The sequence below is a fragment of the Bos indicus x Bos taurus genome, chromosome 21, assembly GCF_003369695.1.
Source record: "Bos indicus x Bos taurus breed Angus x Brahman F1 hybrid chromosome 21, Bos_hybrid_MaternalHap_v2.0, whole genome shotgun sequence".
Lineage (NCBI taxonomy): Eukaryota > Metazoa > Chordata > Mammalia > Artiodactyla > Bovidae > Bos > Bos indicus x Bos taurus.
The window spans coordinates 31,653,121-31,679,072 of NC_040096.1; the positions used below are offsets into that span (position 1 = coordinate 31,653,121).

The following is a 25,952-nucleotide window of genomic DNA, read 5'->3' on the forward strand; positions in this document are numbered from 1 at the left end:
TTTTTTACCATGAATACTTTGGAACCCCAAATATAAAAGCTTAAGAAACGGATGTTATGTAATTCAGGTTCTCATATTTAAATCAAATAATGATGACTCAAATCTAAGTATCACCAACGGCCAGGTTGTTGCCTGCTGTGGAAAGTATAACTTTGTTTTATATCTAACAAACTGAATTCTTTAGCCAAATACTGTCTTAAAATATTGACAGACTTTTAACATTAAACAAAACCCACAAGTATAAAAGCCCTTATGTATTCCGTAGCTACATTTTTTAAATTGAAGTATAATTGACATACAATATCATATTAGTCTCAGGCGTGCAGCATAGTGATTCCATATTCGCATGATATGTCTGGTTATCAGCTGTCACCATACAGTGTTATTATATTATTGACTGTATTCCCTACGCTGTACGTTAAATTCCTATGACATGGATTTTATAGCTGCAAGTCTGTACCTCTTAATTCCCTGCACGTATTTTGCCCACCTCCCCATCCCACTGTCCAGACCACCAGAGCTCTGGATTTGTGAGTTTGTTTCTGTTTTGCTATGTTTGTTTCATTTTTTAGATTTCATATATAAGTGAAATCACGTGGTAACGGTCTTTCTCTGACTTCTTTCATGTAGTATAATATTCTTAGGTCCATCTATTCTGTAGCTAAATCTTAAAGTCCAGCAATTTTACTCTTCGATGGAACATGAAAAAGGTCATCTGTAATATGTGAAATTTCAGGAACCTAGGACAAACTGCTAGCTCTTATTTTTAATATTTTCTAGTGACTACTAATAATCTAACACAGGGGACCTTGAAGAATCGTTATATAAACGAAAGTCCAATGTACTTTCATTCTCTTGAGCACAATAATTTATAGAAAAAAACCAAACTTGTTTTTAACATCCTATCCCAAATAAGCATTATAAGAAATTTCCATGCTGCTGCTGCTAAGTCACTTCAGTCGTGTCCGACTCTGTGCGACCCCATAGACGGCAGCCCACCAGGCTCCTCCGTCCCTGGGATTCTCCAGGCAAGAACACTGGAGTGGGTTGCCATTTCCTTCTAGTTATTTATAAAATCTGTGCTAAAATATATGGTTAATGTGTTAAATTTAAATTATATTTAATTGTGTTTTAACTATAATAGAGAAGAGTCAAATTAGAAGTACTCTGAGATCAACACCAGATGAAAATACTATATATGAGCCTTACTTTAGGTTCTGATACCATTTATATTTTTATAAATTGTTTTCCAAGAGGTTGAAAAAATGTAAGGGACTAAGATGGTACAGCTACAAAATTGTCTTTGCTCGATAATCACTGTCTTGGTTGAGGCCTCTGCGCAGGCCACAAAAAGCTGCATGTCATCTCTGGAGGTCCCTGACCCCCTTTCCTTTCTTGCCTTACTTTTCTCCACAGCATTTAACACAATCTGACATGCTATTTATTTTGCTCATTTATTTGTTTTTTGTTTGACTCCCCCGACTCTAAATTTCAAGGCAGGAATTTGTATCTGTGTTGTTTGCTGCTGTATTTCCAGTGCCTGGAGCAGTGCCCAGCACACCAGAGGTACTAAAAATTTACCTGTGGAACAAAAGAATGAATTTTAAGATCATGGTCTTAAAATTCTCTATAACGTATTTCCTTTTTAATCCTAAGGCTGTAAGAATATATGAAGAATCCTATACATTGATATGATGGTTATATAAAACTTCATTAAGATTTTAATTATTAACTGTAAGATTTTTTTGAATATATATACCCTACCTATAAATCTGAATATTTTTGATAAATTTTTTTGGAAACTGGAATCTAGACTCAAAAAGAAACAAGCTGAAAACAAAACATTTCTAAGCATAATTGATCTAGTGTGTTTTATTAGCTGATCATCTAACAGAGGATAGTTTAAGAAATGTAAACCACTTCTAAGGTGAAGAAAGCTTGGGGGATCCTTTAGCCATCCCAACCAGCTGGGCACTGTTACACTCTTTCAAAAGTGATACATGTATATTAGCCAGAATAAGGAACAATAACAATACAAAGTTCTGCTTTCTGTTTCATTATTATTATGAACAGAAAACACTGTCTATTAAGCATATGTGTGTCATGGAACAAAAACATATTGGCTTTAGGGTGCAACATTTGAAAAAATAATGGAAGATTTTCAGCAAATAATGTCATTGTGTGAGGACAGAAAAGAAATAACAGGATTAGCTATTAGCAAATGTTAAAGACAACCAAATTGATTCTCTATTGTCAGATGACTGGGTTAATTTAGATGTGGAAATACTGCTTTGCTACAGTACTGATTCTGATTTGAGTCCTACAGAATTTCACTGGATCAGAAAAATATAAGGCCATAATTAAAAGTTTTATATTTGAGAAAAAGCAACAAAATGTTTTTTTCCTCATACACATATGTGTGTATATACATATGAATATTTATTTAAAAATTTAGAAATAAATTGCAGTTTTAATCTTTCTTCAGCAGTCATTATCTATTCCCTATAAATAGACAAAAAGCAAGATGAAGTAACAGTTAAAGCCTTAAAGAAGTCTTTTAAAAACATTTCCTTAGTACAGGCTTAACTGGAAAAATACCTTTTTCTTGAAATCCTTCGAACAGAAATTATATACAATACTCAAACCCCAGTTTTACCCCTACCTTGAGAGTCAAGCACATCAACAGGTGAAACCTGGGGGTAGTGTGGATGGCAAGGGTAAACAGCTGGTTCACTTTTATTTTTCAGTCGCATTAGCTTTCACACAGAGTCAGAGAATTTGGCATAAATATAGAAGGTACCTGAATAAACGTGGCCAGTAGAACACAGCTCATCTCTTGCTCCAGAATGACCTTGTTCTGAAGGTTGTTGTAACAAGCAGCGATAAGTGACGGGAACAGCACTTTGATCAGCCGTGGGTCACTGAAGTACTGGAAGGGCAGCTGGCAAAGCTTCTGCAGTACTGTGGGGTGGCGGCCGGACTGCACGATGACCTGCAACGGAGGCGGAACCCCAGGTCAGCTGCCACAGAGCCCTGGCCTGCCCCAAGTCCCGCTTCCTCGGCCAGCAGTACCAGTAAGAACCACGGAAAACGTGCTGAAGAAGTGTAAGGAGGAGAAAAAAATACTCCTAACTCCTTATCAGAGCTTAATTTAAGTGATATTTGAAAGGAGCAGAAAAGAAAGAAATCTCATTTCCTAACTTAAGGAAAAGATGCCAAAAGTCTTGCATCCATTTAAAAATTCTTATAATCCACGAGGAACCATGGATTCATCACGGAGAGAGGATGCCCACGCAGTGGATTCAGGATACGCACTGCTTTAACACAGCGCCTCACCCTTCACGCTCCCCTTAAAGCAAAATAGCCATATTCCTTAAAACCTGCCAAGAGCGCACTCAGAAGACAGACACCCTCTCCTATACCCTCCCACTGCAGTCTTCCCCTACCCTAGCTCACGGAATATATTGAACACAGATCAATTTATTCCATATGCAGACAAGCCCCTGGAAAGAAAAAAGGGGTTTGTTAGGGGAATGGGAACAGTTTCAGCCCAAAAAAAAAAAAGCTCCAAAAGTTCCTTCCTCTGATCCATCCTGCTTATCTGTGTTTCCATCAGTGCCATTGAGTCTAAAAGGAGAATTGTTTAGATAAACGAGACTGTTGTCCTGAAGCAGTCTGGGTTTACAACTGTGTACATTTTAAGAAATGGGGCAATGCAGTTAATGGGCTTGCAGGGAAGCCCTCCGAACTTACTCCCTAGGCCTATATGATAAACTAAGAAACATCAAAATCAGATCTGTTTCAAGTAACCTTGATTAGACTGTTCTAATATAAAAGAGCTGGGTGACCCGAAGCCCCACTTCTTGGTATAGGAGGAAGCTCACGGAAGGTTAGGAACACTGTAAAATCTAAGGTCAAGACTGTAAATTGTACTTGGAAAAACACAATTTTACAGGTACACACCCAGACAGGACTGCATTCAAATTAAAACCAGAAGGACAGAATGAAACAGCAGAGGCAGGAGAAACATAAATTATAGAGATTTACAAGTTTTCAAAGTACTTTTAACAATACTTTAAGAACACACTCTCAGATGATAATGCAGTTTGGTTTAAGAACAAAATCAACAAAGTAATAGTTCACATATTTTAGTTCAATAGCTAAAATGACATCAAAAACCTTTAGAGAATGTTGATAGGGACTTGTTAATACCTTCAAATCCAGCAGGAATTTTAAAGACTTGCAGTGTGACAATTCAGCACATGGCTATGGGCTGCCATCCCTGACACTGGCTGAGAAAAATGTGCCCCTATCATCCACTTTATTGATAAAGCATTTACTTAAATCTTTATTTTAATTATTAGCTACAAATTTTGTCGCACAGCCAAATGATCATCACTTTAGAATTTATAATGATACCATTATTAGAAGCCTCTTTTCCCCTCTTTGGACAAAAATTAAGAACAAGTTTTTTCTTTGGAACTTCACTGTTAAAATGCTATTACTGGAAGACTCACTAATTGAAAAGATATTAAACTGGACAGTCTGGCTGGCACAGGCATAATGTTAAACTCAATGATGGTGACTCCTGCTGCTGCTGCTGCTGCTAACTCGCTTCAGTCGTGTCCGACTCTGTGCGACCCCATAGACGGCAGCCCACCAGGCTCCTCTGTCCTCGGATCCTCCAGGCAAGAATACTGGAGTGGGTTGACATTTCCTTCTCCAATGCATAAAAGTGAAAAGTGAAAGTGAAGTCGCTCAGTCGTGCGACCCCATGGACTGCAGCCTACCAGGCTCCTCCGTCCATGGGATTTTCCAGGCAAGAGTACTGGAGTGGGGTGCCATTGCCTTCTCCGTGGTGACTCCTGGATCCTGGTAAATCAGCACAGAACATTCTAGCTTAACCATAACTTATTCCACCTGGACTCCTGACCCTCGCTGAGTGGGTGGGGGAGGTCAGTCCCTTGGGGGTCAGTCCCCTCTGGGAACAGAGCTGGCTATGAGTTGCCTGTTGAAAAAGTGAGTTTACAGAGGTCACCAGCAGGGTAGTGAGATGACCTGTCAGAGGCCACTATCTTTAAGTCCCTGACTGCAGAAGACACAACTGGAGGTTGGCAGTTTGGGTGCCTGGGGGTAAGAAGCTCTACCCACAGGACCACCCATGACAGGACTTAGCCAGATTATAGGCAAGGGGTCCGCGAGGGGTGCTGCGAGCTACCCCCTGGCTTGGCAGTGAGCCAGAGGAGGACATCTAGTTAGCACTGTCCCTCAAACCACATTTCAGACTCTGTGGGGAGACAGCACTAGGAGAGCCTGCAAGGGGCCAACCGCTGGCACTGAGGCTCAGTAGGTGAAACCACTCCTGGATGATGCAGGTGGGCTTAGGGTGCAGAGGAATGGCATGATGTCATGAGCACAGAGGAACAGTCAGCTGAATCAGGTTAGGTACTTCCTGTAGGGGCAGGGAAGCAAGGCTGGGGATGCAAACAGCCTGACCTCAATGCTCAGGGCCTTGGGGATGAGGAGAGAGTTGCCTCAGAGGCTTCTGACAGGTTAGGGGATGAAGGCAGGACTTAGTTTTATTTCATCCAGTCATTCAGTCCCAGGCCTTAGGGGGGAGTCAAATGTCACTTGGGACTGCTTAAGCTGTCCAAAATCAGTAGAAAGTCAATAGGGAGTCATCACAGGACATGAACGTCTTGTTGAATGAAAGAAACGTACCTAAGAAAAATCTCCTACCATATGATGTAAGTATGTCTCTCTATATGCCTTCCTTGTGGAGTTGCAACTAAATCACTCATCTGTCACCTGTGTCCGGACAAAGGCCTAAGGTGGCACCACCCTGAGCCTAGCCTGGCCACCTGCCCTTTCTTCCAGGGCACACAGGTCAACACAAATATTAAAGGGTATTTTCACAGAGCCTCATTCCCGAGCACTGAACCAAGGAAGGATGTGACCCGCCTATAGATGTCTTTAGTGGCCACAGTCATCAGGCAACAGGTAGGAAGCTGGTGTTGCCTCAGCAGTAATGAGAGACCTCCTCTCGACCGTTTTGTCCATTTTCATGATGCAAACTAGGGCTCCAAGGAAACCAAGAGAATTGCCAGAAACTTCAGATCAAAAAGGACTTCCCCGGTGGCTCCGGCGGTAAACCGTCTGCCTACAATGTGGGAGACTGGGGTTCAGTCCCTGGGTCGGGAAGATCTCCTGGTGAAGGCAATGGCAACCCACTCCAGTATTCTCGTCTGAAAAATCCCACGGATGGAAGAGCCTGGTAGACTACAGTCCATGGGGTTGCAAAGAGTCAGACACCACTGAGTGACTTCACTTTCACTTTCAGATCAAAAGCAACTGACACTGAACTTGCCTCTTGCTCTTGGGGGTGTGATTCTAAAATACATACTAACTACAGAGCTGGGAGAATTGAGCTCTGGCCTTTACCCTAGTCACCAACTAGTTGTGTGACCTAAGCCAACTGTTCAGTTGTTTTGGGTTTTTTTTTTTTTTTTTTTAAGTATACTTTTCAGTGAAGCAGAACACATATCCCCTTTAAGTTAAAAGACTGATTTTTCACAAAGTGAACATACCTGTGTTAGTCACTCAGTCATGTCTGACTCTTTGTGACCCCATGGACTAGAGTTTGCCAGACTCCTCTGCCCATGAAATTTTCCAGGCAAGAATACTGGAGGCTGTTCTCCAGGGGATCTTCCCGACCCAGGGATTGAACCCACGTCTCCTACATTGCAGGCAGATTCTTTACTGTCTGAGCCACTGCTGCTTCTGCTGCTAAGTCACTTCAGCCATGTCCAACTCTGTGTGACCCCACAGATGGCAGCCACCAGGCTCCCCCGTCCCTGGGACTCTCCAGGCAAGAACACTGGAGTGGGTTGCCATTTCCTTCTCCAATGTGTGAAAGTGAAAAGTGAAGTCTCTCAGTCGTGTCCGACTCCCAGCGACCCCATGGCTCCTCCATCCATGGAATTTTCCAGGCAAAGTACTGGAGGGGGGTGCCATTGCCTTCTCCAGTCTGAGCCACTAGCACTCAAATAAAGAAAAAGAACATGACCAAGAGTTCTGGGTCTTTAATATACTCTTTCTCACTGAGAATTAGATTCCCGCATTTTGAATTTAAGACAAGTCACACAGAAACTACTTGACTGTATCAGAACATGAGAGAGTACTGCAAAGCTTTCTTGGGCCCATTCTTGGTCAGCTTCTGGAGAGAATTTTCCTTTGGGCTTCTAAGCAAAGGCAAGCAGTAGTAGTTCCACGGGCACTGAAGAAAGGCATCTTTTAACCTGTATGCCCTGGCACTCACCACCTTTTACTCACCACCTTTTTTCTTCACTGGCAAGGGGTTAGGAGAAGGAATAGGGAGAGGGTAACAGAGGAAGTGGGTGAGAGACCCTCACTTCCTTTTCTTTTTGGAACTATCAACAATTCTGGGAAGAAGAGGCTTTAGAAAAAGGAAAGTTGCATGCTGCCAACGTGCGCTATAGCCTTGGAAAGAGGGCCAGGAGGATCTGAATACTGGCACTAAAAAGGCATCTGGGGAAAAAATAAAAATAAAAGAATCTGGAGTAGACAAGTGGGACATGTTGATTCTTTCATCTGCTGATCCCTGGACACCCACTAAGCTTTCGGGTTCCAATCTTTGCACCTCCTACCAAGTGAAGTATAACTGGGTGCCCCAATTGAGGAAGCCAGAAAAGAGCTCTAAATTCAGTAGCCATTTACCAAATGCCTCCTGTGCCAAATGCTGAAGGGGACATGGAGAGGAGTCAAGCCTCACCTCTCAGGGAGATGAGGTATGTCCAGAAAGGACAGTAATACAAAGGCGCCTGGGTCATCAGAGAGGGAGGATAAAGTACTGGGGCAGCCCATGGGAGGGAGAGATTACTCCTTACTAAGGTGAGGAAGGCTGCACTGAGCAGGTGGGTTGGACCTTCAAGGTTAGATCAGATCTGAGCACCTAGAATTGTAGGTGGAGGAATTTCACGTGGAGAGAAGAAACAACCTAGATTCAGTGCCAGCCTGTCTTCGTCTGCTCAGGCTGCCATCACAGACTACCCTAGACTAGGGGGCTTAAATGACAGAAATGTACTTTCGCACAGTTCAGAAGCCTGGCAGGCTAGGTCAGAGTGCTGCGTGGGGCTTCTGGTGGGGGCTCTCTCCCTGGTCTGCATGCTGACACCTCGCTGTGTCCTCATGTGGCCTGTCCTTAGTGAGTGTGCATGAGGCCGCCAATCCTATTACATTAGGACCCACCCTTATGACCTCATTCAACCTTAATTAACTCTTAAAAGTCCTATCTCCAAGGATATTCACACTGGGGGTTAGGGCTCAACATATGAATTTTGGAGGAATACAATTCAATCCACAGCTCAGGTCCAATTCCTTGTCACCCCTGGCCAGCATGAAGTTTCACTAGCAGGCTTTCCTCACTAACCAGGTGTATTTTAGAAGTGCCTGGGCCAGTTGTCTCTCGAGGCCACAAGCATGAATCTGCAGGCTCAAGGAAGCTTGGTGTTAACTAGCCCTGGTCAGTTAACTGGTTTGAGCCACAGTGTTCTTTCAATGAAACGGAGGCAGATGGCAGCTTTTAGCATTTACATGAGGATCAAACAAAACAGTGTCTGTGACCACAATGTAAAAGGCAGTGTTAGTTAGGAGCCTTTGGTTAGCTCACCAGTTCTGCTGCTCTGAGTCTCCTCCTGCCGGATCTGGCTTCCCTACACTCGCAGAATCAGAAGTCCCCTCCCAGTGTGTGAGGCCTAACGAGTGCTTTCTGTCATCCTGCCCCCGCCTCTTCGTAGGGGCTGCTCATCAGAACAGGGTGCCTGGCAGCAGCGGGCCCTGCTCTGGCTAGGACTCATCAGCAAGCTTCATGCCACCTGGGAAGCCATGCCACGGCCTCTCCCTGGCTCTGCCTCCACAGGAGAGAGCTGTGCAAACAGGCGGGGGATGCCAGCCAGGATCTTGTGGTGGCGGGGTAGGAAGTGCATTCTGACAGCTTTGAAAAGAAAATCCTAGCATAAGTGTGATCCAAGAAACACAGGTAAGTGGTACAGAGAAACAGTCTTAAGCTGAGTCTGTGTGTGTGTTGGGGCTGTTGTGCCAGACCTGTCAATCTGAAAACAGAGCAAGAAGTGCCAGAGCTAATAAGGCTGGTGTTGTGGGCTCCTGATTCAGACCCAGGAGGAGCTTCCCTCCAAGCACTTAAGGAAATCCTTTAGCCCAGGAAGCCTTCCCAGGCAGCACGGCCAGAGATTGCCTCTGCTTTTCAACCCAAAGACAAGGCAGCAGCTTTTATACTGTAAATTGTGTGAGCAGCTTAATTCCTAGTTCCAGAAGGGCAGGAACTGTTTCCTTTACTTTTCTGTCCTCCCCTGCTCTGCTAGAGGGCTGGGCACCTCAGAGTTACTGGAATGAGTGAATCAAAGTGACACAGGGTCCCTAGTTAACACATTCTTCTGTACCTTGCCTTGGGGGAGAATCATACCAAGATCTCCTCTCATGGGGCACAGATGCCATTTTCTGAAGCAGGTCTCCATTTCACATCGTCTTAGGTCTGCTCAGCTAGTCCCTTGTCATAGATTGAAGGTTTGTGTGCCCCCCTCAATTCTTTTGTTGAAATCCTAATCCTCATGTGATGGCATCAGGAGGTGGGGCCTTCAGGAGGTGATTAGATCATGAGGGTGGAGCCCTCATGAATGAGATTAATACCTTCATAAAAGAGACTCCAGAGAGCCCTCTAGTCCTCTTTCTGCCTTGTGAGGACATGATGAAATGCTGGTAGTCTGTAACTTGGAAAGAGGGCCCTCACCAGAACCTGACCTTGGATTTCCAGCCTCCAGAACAATGAGAAACAAATTCCTATTGTTTTACAAGCTACCCAGTCTATGGAACTTTGTTACTGCAGCCTGAACTAAGACATCCCTAAGAATGGATTCTGTGATCATTTGTCTGCTCCCCTAGAAAGAAACTGGGCTTGAGACTCTCAGCATCCCAGGCAGGGCTCCCTGGCCCGGTTATAAGGAGAGGTCTGGGGAAAAACCCTCCTCCTTTGTGGGTAGTGGGGTGACACTGGTCTCTCACTTGATGTGAAGGAATCCAAAATTTTCTAGGGCATCACATTGCCAGTTGTTGCTTGTTGTTCAGTCCCTAAGTCGTGTCCGATTCTTTGTGACCCCATGGACTGCAGCATGCCAGAACCTCAGTAACATCCAACGCAGCAGAAAGCCTGTCACTGGCGGAGACGGTACTCAGTCGTCCCTGAAGCCCCTCTATCTACATCATCTGAGTCTCTCAACACCCTTGACGGGGGCAGACACGGATGGCTATACTCTTTTATAAGAAGAGCTCCGAAACTCAGAAAGCTTGGGAGACTTGTTACAGGTCCACTGGTCATTTATGGAGCTGGGCCTGGAAAACTCTTCTGACTCTGAGAGCTGGCTTCTCTCTTGCCTCTCAGGGCTATCACACCCAGGGGGCTGCCCCTTCCTAGGCAGAGGGGCTCTCTGTCGCCAAGCCCTGAGCTCGTTCCAATGACTGGCTGCCAGCCAGCTTCTCGCACAACTTTGCCAGCCCAGATGAAGAGGAGGATGACATATTGCCATTCTAAACAGACTAAATCAACTGACATACACAGATTAAACCAACACAAAAGACCTTTCTTCAAAAACCTATATTCTGCTTGGCTAGATATCAAATAGCCAGTTCTTGGTTATACGCTAGGCTGTGCCAAGGGTTTGTCTCAAACTATCAGACATAAGAACTTGAAAGAGAGGAACGGTTGGTGATGGGGCTAGATTCTCAGGAGTGAACTGTTGGAACATGCGACTTCTGAATGAGGACCCTCTCGTGATGGTGATGTAATTAGCTGCCTTCTGGATTTTGCGTGCCTGCAGACCCGGCCTTGTTTTTGAAACAACCACTATCCCCTATGATATATTTATAATGCTAATCCTTGGTATGACCTGAAGAGTTTTTCCCAACAGTTAAATTTCAGGAAGAAAAAAAAGGAAAGTGGAGGTAAGCTACGGAGTATGCATCTGGTCTAGAAACGTAGTTGGCCTGGGCAGTCTGCGTTTTTCACATCTGTGACAACTGCGGTAGTCACTTCACATCTGTGAAATGACAACTGCCGTAGTCACTTCAAAGATCCCAAGGAGAGTGGCTAGGAAGGCCTCTGGGGACTCTATCATGTTATGTAAATGGAAAACAGCCTGATTCTCCTCACCCAGAAGGCCCCCTTCCTCCAACTGTGACCACCTGGAATGCAGCCAAGAACCAGGAAGTGAGCAAGCAGGCTGCTGAGCAGACACACCAGTTCATTCATCAAAACTCTACTGAGCATCTACTCTGGCAGAGTGCTATGTAAGGCTTGGGGAGCGAGGCAGTGAATGAGTCAGAGACATCCCTGCCCTCACAGAGTGCCCAGTCGGTCCACGAAGCCCACGTCAATTATTTACAGCTAAGTTCTGCAAGCCCCAACTCAGCCTACCAATTTACATTTCAGAAGCAAGTCCAACCAAAGTGGAGTGGAATCAGCAAATTAGGAGACTGCTGGAGACAGAAAGAAGCGCCAGCTGACTCTAGTAAGTGAGGGCGTGGAAATGAAAAGGATTTCAAAAACAAATAAGAATTGAGACAGTTGCCTGGAATCATTTAGTATAAATGGTTGGTCTTGAGTGATATTACTGTACTGTAGTAGTAACACGTATTATACCCCATGACCTTCTCTTAGTACTCTATACTTAAAAAATTTGCTTCACATACACGATAATGCTCATGTACTTGATACTACAGTAGATATTCATTTCTTAAGGCATCAAAAATGTCTATTAAGTATGATTTAAGTTTAAGAAATAGGAGACTAAAATTTAAAAAATGAACACAAGTAGTTAATGTTAAATAAATATAGTGTTTTAAAGGTAAGTTTAGTCCTCTGCAAAATTCACTTATATGGGAACAGCTCTCTTCCTGACCATACCAAAACCATAACACTAAATAATAGAAATAAACTAGAAAAAAGGTTCTGTGGGGCAGTTTCTTGGCCCCTTTCGAAATCCATCCATCCAACCATCCTTCAAAGCATCTTTGACACAACCATGGTGTCCTATAGCAAAATCTCCATCTCTCTAGAATTCACCTACATTCAAGGAAACAAAATACAAAGTGGTCACTTTCTGTCTTATCTACGTATACTCTGTGAATCCTGCTAATTTTGCTATGATCTAAGAGTGATCTTAAATTTCTCCCTTATTTAGGAGAAGGCTTTGCATTTTATTTTTATGTTCTTTTTTTTCCCCTCAGAATGCCCTCTCTGGCAAGCTGCTAACTGCTCAGGTCACTGGAAGCTCAGTCCCACGTCTGCCATGGACCAGAAGACTCCAGAAGCATGAGCAGTTGTTGAGGCAAAGACAGGCTGATGTGAGTCTGTTTTCAGCACTGTGGGAACAGGGGTCATGTCCTTTCTATTCGCTGCTGTGTCCCCAGTGTGTGGCGTAGTGCCTAGGATCGTGCCTGACAAATCACAGGTGCTCCATGACCAGCTGGGGAATGAACGAACGAGGACTGAGCTTTGGTGTCGAAACCTGACTCCAGGGGCCTGTCTACACCCACTGCCACACCAGCGCCCTGGGCCTACTCTTCCCAGGGCTTTCAAGGTCCTCAGAGCCGCTATCTTTGGACTTACAAGAACAGCTGACTGAGTACTTCAGGCAGCACCCCATCGACTCCAACAGCCTCTTGGCACAACCGTCTGGAGAGCAGGGGCAGGTGGGGCATGGGTAAGGACAGCAAGAGCTGGTCTGTCAAGCCCAAGGCCAAGCCACCTCCATCAGCCAGGCCGGCAGCGTGAATGGAGTACGAGATCAGACAGAAATGGACACAAATGGTTAAATCTCACCAAGGAGAATTCTTTATGCCTAGGAATTCTTGTTTTGCTTTTTCCCTTTTCTTGTCAGAGACAAGATGTCATCAACAAAGGGGCAAAAAATAGGTGTCTAGACATCTAAATTCATTATAAGAGACAGCCGAGAGGGCCTGTAAATCATTGGAACAAAGAATATTTTTCTAGCAGAGCAGAAACAAAGTAGCTGTTGCATTCCTCCCTGTGAAACTGGTCCTGCTACAATGCTGGAGCACAGGGGGCAACAGTCCTCGTGGCCAGGCCGGGGCAGAGGCCAAGCCTCTCTGTCCACAGTGCTCTTTGACAAGTCCCATCACACCTGACGCCCAAGCCCAGGAGAGGAAAGATATGATAGGAGGGGCCTTGAGGCCAGTGACCTCTATGAATCATATAAAGGAAAAGGTATGTCCCAAACACTCCCACCCACACACCTTGTTTCTCTGATCTGATGCCTTGGGGGTAGAGTAGGCTGGGCACTGAAATGGCCTTATTTAAATATCACATGAGAAAAATTTGAAGAGTCTGTCCACATACATAATCAAACTGAATTTGGGGCAGAGAAACACAAAGATTCCCTTGGCTAGCACTGCAAACACGTTCCTCTCTCCCCAGACTTGCTTCTGCTCTAAGATAGATTTCGAGGCTGAGATTAAGTGCAGAGATCTTGGCAGACTGTGTGGGAGGCAGGCCCTTGGAGCACTAGCCTTCTTCCTGGTGGTCCCAGGGATTCACTGCTGTCTAGCACCAGCCGAGGGTCGAGGAGGAAGGAGAGAGAGGGAAGGACGGAAGGAGGCAGGGAAGCAGTCAGGGGCAGGAGGAGAGGTTAAAGCCAGTATCTGGGGGTTGGGCCTCGCAGAGGCTTTGGAAACCAGGTTATCCTACAGAAATGAGGGCTTTCCTCATGCAGCGAGGGGGAGTGGCTGTCCTTCAGTGTCCCTCCAGGGAACCTGGGTGACAAGGCCCCTGACGTGTGTCCCCTGCTTCCTATGGGTGACAGGCTGCTTGCTGAGTACTGCTGGCAGAGGGGTGCAAAGAAGGCTCCTGGGCAGGTGCCCCCCTCAGACACCACCCTGCTCCTGTGGGGAGGAACAATGCTACATAACCAGGGACACCAGCTCCCATCCTGGGGCTCCACTGCAGAAGTCCTGGGGCCTGTCTCCCCACTCTCTACACCCTGAGTGGACTTTCAGACACAGCTTGAACATCTCCTCCCCCTGCTAGTAACATTAGGGGCACCTCATCATGTCTGAGAGAATAAATCCCTAAGACCTACCTACCAGTTGCATGCAGGTTTCTTCATGACTTCGGCCCAGCCAGCTTCTTCACCCTTAACTCATATTCTCTCCACTACCTCCTAAGCTACAGATAGAAGGAACAGCTTGTCGTTCCCTAAACCTGCCAGGCCATTTTAGATCTCAGTAAGATCCCCTGGAGAAGGGAATGGCATTCCACTCCAGTAGTCTTGCCTGGAGAATCCCTCGGAGAGGAGAGTCTGGTAGGCTACAGTCCCTGGGGTCACAAAGGGCTGGCCATGACTGAGTGACTAAGCGCACACACACACCTTTGCTCATGGTCTTTCCTAGGCCCAGAATGTCTTTCCTACCTTGCTACCTGGTAAGTAACTATTCCACCTCCAGATAGCAGCTCAAGCACCACCTCCACTGTGAAATATCTCTAAACAAAGCTCAAGCACCCATCCAGGTTTGCTTATTGATCGTCTCTCCCTTTCCTCCCAGAGTGTCAGCAACCTGAGAGCAGGGACTTAGTCTATTTTGTTTCTCTCGGTCTTCTGGGTGGCTAGAACAGTAGCTGGACCATCGCAGGCGCTTGTGAAATGTCTGTGGAAGGAAGGAATGAGTCTCAGCACTGACAGCACGGCTCCTAGGCTCTGGGCTCCAGAAAGACAAGATCGGGGCTCTATTCGTTTCTGCATCCTCCAGCACTTGGTTTGAGATGGAGCGGACATTCAGTAAAAGCTGATCACTGAGCGAAAGAATGAATGATGAATGCTCATGTGGACACAAAGCTCATGATACTGGCATTTCCCCACGAATAAGTCACCTCCAGCCTCTGTTCCATGTTAGAACTTCTTTTCCCTTCTTTCATGTTGTCTATTTTGTGAGAAGAGTTACCTTTTAAATGAAGCATGTTCTAAATCCCCTTTGAACACATCTTGCAGCACAAGAAGGTTGGCCTAGATTCTCTTAAACACTTGGCTAACCCTAAAAGTCATGGATTCTATAATTTGTCAGGGACTATACTCGTAAGTGCTCTTTTCATTTTAATTTATGTTTGAGAAAGAGCTTTGTCTAAAGAGCACAGACCTTGGAAATGACACAGACCCACTATATTGTCATACATTTGAGGGGCCTCTTTATTTTGGATTTTTTTTTTTTTTAACTTGAAGTATCTATGTCCCACCTACCACAAGGTAGGGGGTGGGGAGAGGAGGCAGAAGACTGGTCACAAAAAGTCCTAGATCTTGTGTCAGGAGGACTGGCTCCAGGGACTTGAGCAAGCCCTTCTCTTGTCTGGCAATGACGGGAGCTGGACTAGATGATCTCTGAAGGCCTGTGAACTTGGAGAAATAATATAATCCTGTGCTACAAGGTTTCACACACATGAGCACCTTTTGGTGATTATACCTGCACAGACACTACATCTAAATATGGTGAAAATAGCTTATATTTTTTTAAGAATGAATGAAAGTCTTCACACAAAATACACTATCCTCATATTCTCAACTATTTTGATTTGGAACTCAGGTCAAGCCTTCCTCACCACAGCGCCTTTGGGTGGTGTGAGAATAGCAGAGTTAATAAATGCAGAGCACAGCCTGATAGATTTTCTGGTCACATCCCAACAGCAGCCAAAGAGCATGGATGCATTCCATGGCGCACTTATGGGCTCGCCAGCACCAGTCTATGACAATTTTATTTAATCATAAAAAATATAATAGTAGTCAAATCTTTTTGTAGTTTTAGTTTACTGCTTTCTCAAGTGAAATAAATGGTCTCTCAGATTTCTTTTGCTTTCATCTCTCTGCTCTAAGTACAGTAGGATAAGGTTCCAATTAAGGTCCATTAAATGCTCACATTGATTCATGTGAGGCATTTTCTAGTTTCTTTTCCTAACACCATCTCAGTGCACCTCTGAGTTATTTCTGTGGTGTGTTTTCAGTTTAGCAGTTGCCCATATAGAGGAGAGTTATTTGGGTGTGAGGTCTCTCTTCCTCCTATTTCTGCAGCCCCAAATGGTGAGCAGAGATTCTCCTCCACTGCCTTCCAGACAAGCGTATGTTTATTACCTGTCAGGTATGTCCGGCTGAACTATGCATGCCCCTTGGGCGGGGGAGCTGGCAGCTGGACAGGGCCAGACTGACCCGCCCAGACCTCCCTTGGCAGCTGTGCTGGGGCAGTGCGTCGAGTGGCGGCCCAGAGACCCCTACGGGAGGACCTCCTCATGCTTCTGCATCCTTTGGGTCCACGAAGACAGAGAGTTCTCGTCAGTTTTCTCAACAGACGGGGACAAAGGCTCTGACAGCAGAGATGGCCTATCTAAGGTGGTATCAAGTGTCAGAGCTGACCGAGTGGATGCTCCAAGGATCTCCCCATTAAGAGCAGGGAATGTGGAAGGCAGACATTTCAATCATATCACAATTAACCTTTGTTCAGGCCCAGGGAATGTACTAATTTTACACTATGCTCATGACCTAATTTAATCTGCACAACAACCCTATGAGGTGTTATCAGTGTTATCCTGATTTAAGGAAACTGGCACCAGGAAGGTAAGGGTTTTGACCAGGATCACAGAGCTAGTAAGGTGTACAGTTGTGACCAGAACGTAGGTCATCTGGCTCCAGAGCCCACAATCCTCTCCTCACGCTACAAAAACATACTGCCCGGGCCTTGCAGCAGAGACCAGCTCATGGCTACCATGACAGAACTCCTACACACTAGGTTCTTTGACGAGTTATGCAGACCTAAGGTGTGTGATCCCAAAGGAACTACACACACATGAAGAAACTTGAGAAAAATATTTTAACCACCCCCCCCCCGCCCCCCGCCCACTGAAGCTTGTTATTAAAGTGAATGACACGGTGATTTGGGGTCTTTAAGTGTAGTTTTTCCAACAGCGTATGCTTTCCGAGTGGGACACACGTATGAAAGAGACTTTCTGTGACAATGCCACCGACTCGACAAGCAAATATCCGAGACACCCCCTCTTATGGCTGAGAGTCAAGTAAACCTGGGCTCTGCATAATAAAGATGACATTTAAAAAATAATTCATTTGCAGTTTTTTAAGGAATCTCCACACTGTTCTCCATAGTGGCTGTACTAGTTTGCATTCCCACCAACAGTGTAAGAGGGTTCCCTTTTCTCCACACCCTCTCCAGCATTTATTACTTGTAGACTTTTGGATCGCAGCCATTCTGACTGGCGTGAAATGGTACCTCATAGTGGTTTTGATTTGTATTTCGGAGAACAGTGTGGAGATTCCTTAAAAAACTGGAAATAGAACTGCCTTATGATCCAGCAATCCCACTGCTGGGTATACACACTGAGGAAACCAGAAGGGAAAGAGACACATGTACCCCAATGTTCATCGCAGCACTGTTTATAATAGCCAGGACATGGAAGCAACCTAGATCAGCAGATGAATGGATAAGAAAGCTGTGGTACGTATACACAATGGAGTATTACTCAGCCATCAAAAAGAATACATTTGAATCAGTTCTAATGAGGTGGATGAAACTGGAGCCTATTATACAGAGTGAAGTAAGCCAGAAAGAAAAACACCAATACAGTACACTAACACATATATATGGAATTTAGAAAGATGGTAACAATAACCCTGTGTACGAGACAGCAAAAGAGACACTGATGTATAGAACAGTCTTTTGGACTCTGTGGGAGAGGGAGAGGGTGGGATGATTTGGGAGAATGGCATTGAAATATGTATAATATCATATATGAAATGAGTCGCCAGTCCAGGTTCAATGCACGATACTGGATGCTTGGGGCTGGTGCACTGGGATGACCCAGAGGGATGGTACGGGGAGGGAGGAAGGAGGAGGGTTCAGGATGGGGAACACATGTATGCCTGTGGAGGATTCATTTCGATATATGGCAAAACCAATACAGTATTGTAAAGTTTAAAAATAAAATAAAATTAAAAAAAAATAATTTATTTGGCTGTGCTGGGTCTCAGGTGCAGCATGTGGCATGCGGGATCTTCATGGCATCTTTAGTTGTGGCATGCCAACTCTTAGTTGTGGCCTGTGGGGTCTAGTCCCCAAAGCAGGCATTGAACCTGGGGCCCCTGCATTGGGAGCCTGGAGTCTTAGCCACTGGACCATCAGGGCAGTTTTGAGGATGACATTTAATCATTACAATTTCTTGGCTCTATGTTATAGCCTGGGGGAAGTGACACTCAGGATAACCTGCCCAAGTTTATCACTCAAGTGCGGGGCGGGGCTAGGACATGGACTTAAGTCTGCCTCCAAAGTTTTCTCTCACACACTGCTGTTTTCTCAAACACAGGATTTGCCAAACCTTAAACACACTAGTTTCCTTTGTATCTCAGAACTACTGGCTCCAGCAAAAACAAAACTAAGAAGTTTCTCTTAGAATAAATTCAAATATAACTTACCATGCCAAAGAAATGGCTCTTAAAGTTTTAGCTAAAAGTCAGTTTAGGAGGTTTGGTCACTAAAACAGAAGTGCTGTATTCTTTAAAATCTGGGGCCATTTTAACCTTTTCTGCAGTATAATGTCTAGAAGAGATAGATTATCTCAACATCCAATAATTCATTTAACAAATATTAAGTAATTACTATGTGCCAGACACTCCTGTAGGCACTGCAGACAAAGACTCTGTTCTTGACATACTAACACCTTAGTAGCATGGGGTGGGAGAGGGGAGACAGACAAAATAAATGTCGGGGTGGGCAATAAGTATATGAATAAAAATACAGCTAGGTAAAGGTGCAATGGGGCTGATTTTAGGTCATACGGTCAGGAAAGGCCACTCTGATAACATGATAACTGAGAAAAAAGCCTTTGAAAGTCACCTCCCGCTCCCGCCCCTGCCACTCCCCAGACCATGCTGATTTCTGGGGGAAAAGATTCCCAGGTAGAAAGCAATAAGAACAAAGTTTTGAGAGGTGTGTTTGCAGAACAGCAAGGAGACCAGTGTGGCTGCTAGAACATTTGTGATGACTACATTTAGAAATGAAAATTATTGAATTCAAGCACCTATATTGGCCTGGACATAACTTCTCACTTCATCATAGACTTACACATTTGTCTTCTGTCAGAGCTGGAAGGGCCCTTGGGAGCACCCAGCCTAACTCTTTTGACAGACAGGAAAGTGAAGTCCAGAGAAGGGCAGTGACTTGCTCAGGGTCACACAGCCGCATAGTTAGGAGAAGCCCTTACCTCCTGACTGCTGTTCCAGTGTTTGTTGTATGATGTTGGGCTTTAAGATCTCCTACGTCAGAAGAAGTGTTTTCTCTGTGATTACAGAAGTGTTTACAGTCTATCTCAGTGATTTAAAAAGGCACCCTTTAAGTCTGAACACCAAAGCAGGCCCAGAAAAAGTTAGTTTTATGACTGGTCATTAGTTACACTGTGACAAAACATTCCTTCTGGCCTCATTTTCCACACCCAGTAGAAGACTTCCAAGTGAGCCAAGGATGACTGACGACTGGACACACCGCCCACGCCCGGCGGCGGTGTTCAGCCTCGGCCCTTGCTCACAGGACCTGGTTTGGGTCCCTGGGACTGGGGTGCTGACGGTCGTGTGTGCGTTTTCTGCTGCTCTGTCCAGTCTTGGGACGGATCTCAGAGGATTAACTTCATGTCACTGTGTGGCTAAACCAAGCCCTCACAATGTCCCTCCTTATGCTCTTCGCCTCAGACACTGTTAGTGGGCTGCCAGCCTTTATAGTGCAGTGGAGAGGAAACTATGGTGAGGTTTCAGTTTCAAAGCTTCAATGTTAGATTTCAGACAGTTATTTCACTGGAGTGTTCTGAACCTGAGTTCCCCCAAACTGAGAAACTGAGAAGACAGGTGAAAGGATAGTTTGTTTCTGTTGTTCAGTTGCTGCTGCTGCTGCTGCCAAGTTGCTTCAGTCGTGTCCGACTCTGTGCAACCCCATAGACGGCAGCCCACCAGGCTCCTCCATTCCTGGGATTCTCCAGGCAAGAACACTGGAGTGGGTTGCCATTTCCTTCTCCAATGCATGAAAGTGAAAAGTGAAAGTGAAGTCGCTCAGTCATGTCCGACTCTTAGCAACCTCACGGACTGTAGCCTACCAGGCTCCCCCGTCCATGGGATTCTCCAGGCAAGAGTGCTGGAGTGGGGTGCCATTGCCTTCTCTGGTTCAGTTACTAAGTCATATCAGCTCTTTGAGATCTCATGCACTGCAGCATGCCATTCCCTGTCCTTCACCAACTCCTGGAGTTTGCTCAAACTCATATCCACTGAGATGATGCCATCCAACCATCTCATCCTCTGTCACCCCTTTCTCCTCCTGCCTTCAATCTTTCCCAGCATCAGGGTCTTTCCCAGTGAGTTGGCTCTTTGCATCAGGGGGCCAAAGTATTGGAGCTTCGGCTTCAGCATCAGTCCTTCCAATGAATATTCAGGGTTGCTTTTCTTTAGGATTGACTGGTTTGATCTCCTTGCTGTCCAAGGGACTCTCAAGAGTCTTCTCCAGCACAATTTGAAAGCATCAATTCTTCAGTGCTCAGCCTTCTTTATGGTCCAACTCTCACATCCGTACATGACTACTAGAAAAACCACAGGTTTGACTATACGGATCTTTGTCAGCAAAGTGATGTCTCTGCTTTTTAATACACTGTCTGGGTTTGTCAGAGCTTTTCTTCCAAGGAGTAACTGTCTGTTAATTTCATGGCTCAGTCACCATTATCTGCACAACCATGTTCTTTTCAGTTTACCATGCCAGAATTATGAATTCAGCCTACTGCTGACCCAGCTGTATTATTTAGTGCCATAAAGCTGATGATAACAGGGCCGCTGGGACGGCAGGGTCTGCCTTTCTTGAGCGTTCACTAAGAGTCTGGGCCTGTGTTGTCTCATTTAATTCACTCAGCAACACGGGCAGTACTGGTATTATGCCCTCCATTTCACAGATGAGGAAACTGAGGCTCACAATTTAGTAACTTGACCAAACCAAGGTCACAGTGCTAGGAAAGAACAGACTAAATGATTTCAAAGCCGGCTGTCTCCAGAGCCTGTGCTCTCATCCTCTGTGACATCTGACGTTTACTGCCATCAGAGATCAAGTTCAAAATCTGAAGTGCAGACTGACTCAAGATGGGAATCTAATCAGGTGCCATCTGAACTACTGCTGTGTCAATCACAGGCAGGGGGATTGGTGGGAGTACAGTGAGCCACGAATCAGGGCAAGATTCTGTACAGAGGGGGTGGGGAAAACATCCCTTTCACTGAACGCTGAACAGTGCTATACCTGGTCAGTGTCAGCCTTGAGTGGTGATGGTGTCCACTGAGGACTCAGAGAAGGTTTCCTTGGGGAGGCTGCCCATTACTCCAGTTAATTCCCTAGCAACGCAGCCACTCAGCCAAGGAGGGATTTCCTTGCAAACCTTTCAGGTGGTCTTGGAGTAAAAAGGTACTTACTATGAGTAGGAGGTACTTCAAACTACCCTTGTGTGGGAAAAGCAAGATGGGGACACCAAAGAGATGAGGGGCGTAAAGATATCTTTTGTTTGGATTCTGTGATGTTGGTGACTTTTCCGACAAGCGGCCAAAATCGCTAACTGGCAAATTTCTCCATTCTAACACCAGCCAGGTCACTCACCGGAAGCCTCCAAATAAATCTTTCAGTTCAGTTCAGTCCAGTCACTCAGTCCAGTCTGACTCTTTCCGACCCCATGAATCGCAGCACGCCGGGCCTCCCTGTCCATCATCAACTCCTGGAGTTTACCCAAACTTACGTGCATCAAGTCAGTGATGCCATCCAGCCATCTCATCCTCTGTTGTCCCCTTCTCCTCCTGCCCCCAATCCCTCCCAGCGTCAGGGTCTTTTCCAATGAGTCAACTCTTCGCATGAGGTGGCCAAAGGATTGGAGTTTCAGCTTCAGCATCAGTCCTTCCAATGAACACCCAGGACTGATCTCCTCTAGGATGGACTGGTTGGATCTCCTTGCAGTCCAAGGGACTCTCAAGAATTTTCTCCAACACCACAGTTCAAAAGCATCAATTCTTCAGCACTCAGCTTTCTTCACAGTCCAACTCTCACATCCATACATGACCACTGGAAAAACCATAGCCTTGACTAGATGGACCTTTGCTGGCAAAGTATTGTCTCTGCTTTTTAATATGCTAACTTATATGCAGAGAAATAAATCTTTAGGCAGAAGTTATTTTTAATTAGGAAGTTTATTTGTTCTACTTTTGGGAACAAACCCCATAGCTTCCTTTGTTGCTGTAAATACTGAGTAATTCCAAGATAGTTATATTGTTGAAGTTCTTAGGCTCTTCGTTAGGCATGATACATTATTATTTTGTGAAAGGGAACTGTATCTGTCACACAAAGAAAATAGAGAAAGCTGAACGTGTGTGTGACAGCTCAAGAATAAGCTGCCAACACTGGAAGAACAGAAAGGCCTTGAAGGCTGGAGTTTTCACTCTGAACCCACCATAGCACACTCTACTCTTAGACCTGGATGAGGCTGGAGGAGTTTACCAAATGGGTGTGACCTAGGACCATCTGCCTTTGAGAAAAACAAGGAGCAAAGCAAGAATGTTTGCACAGGAATTAGGGCACCTCTGAAAGTTCCAAAAGCTAAAATGGAGCTCTGGGAAACTGCCACTCTTAAAACACAACTCTGCGTCCCTCACGGGCAGGTGGTATGCAACTGGGAGACTGCCCCTGTTTTTGTTTGCAGGGAAATGTCTGAGGTGAGCACAACATTTTAGGAACCTCTAGTCGATTACCTTTCGATTTTCTTACTAAGTCATGAAGCAACAAAAGACTTGGAAACTGCGTGTCACACAGCTTAGGCAGAATCTAGTTTCACAAGCCTCACTGTCCAGCTGACTGGCCAGTTCTGACCACCGCCCCCTCCTCTGCCCCCCACAATCAACGGCTGAGCAGATGATGACACAGTCTGCCTGACTCCCTTCAGAGAAGCTGATGGGGGAGGGTGGGCCAATGGGATCCTTCCTCCTTTCAACTATCACAGGAGATTCCAGCTCTGATAGCGGGAATCTATGGGGTCTTACCAGATGAAAAAGTCAGTCACTAACTAAAATGAATATGCAAAGGTGCTTATTCCCAATACAGTAATATGCAGGCGGTCAAATCATCTGTCATTTGAGTTAATTTAATTATCAGACCACATTTAATTATCCAATATAAAATGTAAATAAAGTGAAGGCCTGACAGCACATACTAATTACGTTCATTATAATAATTAAATGGGAAGGAACTTAGAGTCATGAAAGTACTATAAAATACAAGGAAGCTTTTGATTAAAATTTTTTTAATTAGAAACTGCAACCCTACAGGAAACAGATGATTGGTTCTATCAAGGATGGGGCATTGCTTTTATTATCCAGGTTTCTCTTCTAAAGTCATCCTTGGTATCATGGGGCTCAGTCCTTCCAGTTAATAGACTAAATGGTGGCAAATAAAAAGTGCCAATCCTTTATGCACAACAGTTTACCTAATAAAACAGCCTTCAGTTGCAGCAGGAGTTCAGGGTCTCCTGTCTTATAAAGACACAAGCTGTTTCCCTGGAAGGAATAAAAGATCCTCTGTGGACAAACAGGCCTGCAAATTAACATGATTTCTGCCTGATGATAAGGAAACATTAAATCAGTTGAGCATCATAATTTCTCCTCTGAAATTTCTCAGATTTAAAGAAAGTGGCATGAGGTTAAATAAATTCACTTTCATAATAACAGAAGTGAGGCAGAAAGGGCATCAGGACTGCCCACCAGGAGACTGGATTCTGTGAATTCTTGCTGGGCAATTCCTGTTCCTTCTCTGAGCCTCAGTTTCTCCAATTCTTTATGTCATTTCAGGGGGCTTATTTCACCTTGCTGAATCCCAATACCTCACCTGTCTGTGAGGTAGGAATAATTTTTCTGCTTACAGCCTCAGTGAAATGCTAATGAGGAAGGTCCAAGAGACAACAGATATGAGGGGCAGTAGAAAGAATTCTTGGATGGCATCACCAACTCGACGGACATGAGTCTGAGTCAGCTCCGGGAGATGCTGAAGGACAGGGAAGCCTGGTGTGCTGCAGTCCACAGGGTTGCAGAGAGTCAGACGCGACCGAGCGACTGAACAACAAAGCATTCTATGAATGTAAGAGGTTATGCTTAGAAACAGCATCTCCTTAAGGTTCAGTGTCTCAGTGGCTGGCAATTACTATCATTTCTAGCAATTTCTGATTTCTTCTCTAGCTGATACCTAGTGTTAGTCTCTCAGTCGTGTCTGACTCTTTTCGACCTAATGGACCGTAGACCGCCAGGCTCTTTTGTCCACGGAATTCTCCAAGCAAAAGTACTGGACTGGGTTGCCATTCCCTTCTGCAGGGGACCTTCCCAACTCAGGGATCGTACCCAGATCTCCTGCATTGTAGGCAGATACTTTACCGTTTTAGCAATTGCATTAGGACTGAACTGACTTCTCTGACCTTCCATCAAATCAGAAGTGGATGTCCAGGTAAGATTCAATCTTTCTGGGAGGCAAGGTGTTGGGAAAGGAGGTCTGGCCTTTTTTTTTTTTTTTTAACTTTTCTAACTTCTTACTCATAGTGAACTTAGCTTTCCACAATTATCTCTAAACCCCAGAGCATCTTCTTCCCTGCCTGAGAAGCCACAGGGTCTCTGTCTCCTCCTTGCACTGCTTGCTGCTCTCTCTGCCCACTGAATCTGCTTTTCTCTTGTTCCAGCAGGCCGAGGCACTACTTTGCCATCAGGTCCATGTCAGTTTTAGCATGCCATTTCCAAACACCAGTTCCCCGACCCCACTCCTCACTGACTCTGGTGAGCCCAGAGACACTTAGAGATGTGTTTTACCTGCCGGGGAGGAGAGCAGAAAGAGTCTCTGAAACCCCACACAGTTCAGTAAATTCATCACAACACAGTTGATTTAAGCAGAGAGTTTCAAACCATCCCTAAACATGAGTGCACTGAAGGAACTAAACCTTTTGCTGTAGAACTGTACAGTAAAACATCATCACACACACAAATTACTCACCTCTTTACAAGGCAGGAGACAGTGTCATGATAAATAGTAAATGACTTAGGTATAGAGCAGGAAACTGTTAGGTAGACCACGGGCTGGCTACATAAGATAAAGTCATGGAGCCATTAAAAGTGATGCTCACAAAGAAGGCTTCTGATATAATGTGAAGTGTATAAAGCAGGCTAGGACTGTATATACACTATGACCTCAGCTAGGTAGAAACGTTCATAGAGGGACAGAATGTGGGTGAAATGAGTGAAGGTGTCAAAAGGCACAAACTCCCAGTTATAAGGTAAGTAAGCTCTGGGGACGTAACATACAGCATGGTGACTAGAGTTAACAACACCGTATTGCATATGTGAAAGCTGCAGAGAGTACATCTAAACGTTCTCATCACACACAAAAAAATGAACTATGTGAGGTGATGACTGTTAACTAAATTTATTGTGCTAATCATTTTGCAACACAACCATGATCAAGTCTTCACACTGTACACACTTAAAACCAATACAATGTTATATGTCAATTATATCTCAACAATATTAACGGCAAAATGTTCACAGAAAAGAGACTGCAAGGAACCTGCCAAAACGGTAACAGTGGCTGTCTCAACAGTGAGATCAGGAATGACTGGGACTCTGCTTCCTTCTTTACCCTTGCTTATCTTTTTCATGATGAGTAAATGACCAACCTAGACAGCATATTGAAAAGCAGAGATATTACTTTGCCAACAAAGGTCTGTCTAGTCAAGGCTATGGTTTTTCCTGTGGTCATGTATGGATGTG

General features: G+C 44.9%; 1 protein-coding gene across 4 annotated transcripts in view; it reads right to left on the reverse strand.

Moving 5' to 3' along the window:
• SCAPER (S-phase cyclin A associated protein in the ER) overlaps window positions 1–25,952 on the reverse strand; it is a 423,671-nt gene that overhangs the window by 2,592 nt on the left and 395,127 nt on the right. For all 4 annotated transcript variants that reach the window (XM_027521864.1, XM_027521861.1, XM_027521865.1 and 1 more), the window contains one exon: window positions 2,801–2,992. In XM_027521864.1, coding sequence (XP_027377665.1) covers window positions 2,801–2,992 — 192 coding nt within the window. The remainder of the gene's footprint in view (window positions 1–2,800; window positions 2,993–25,952) is intronic.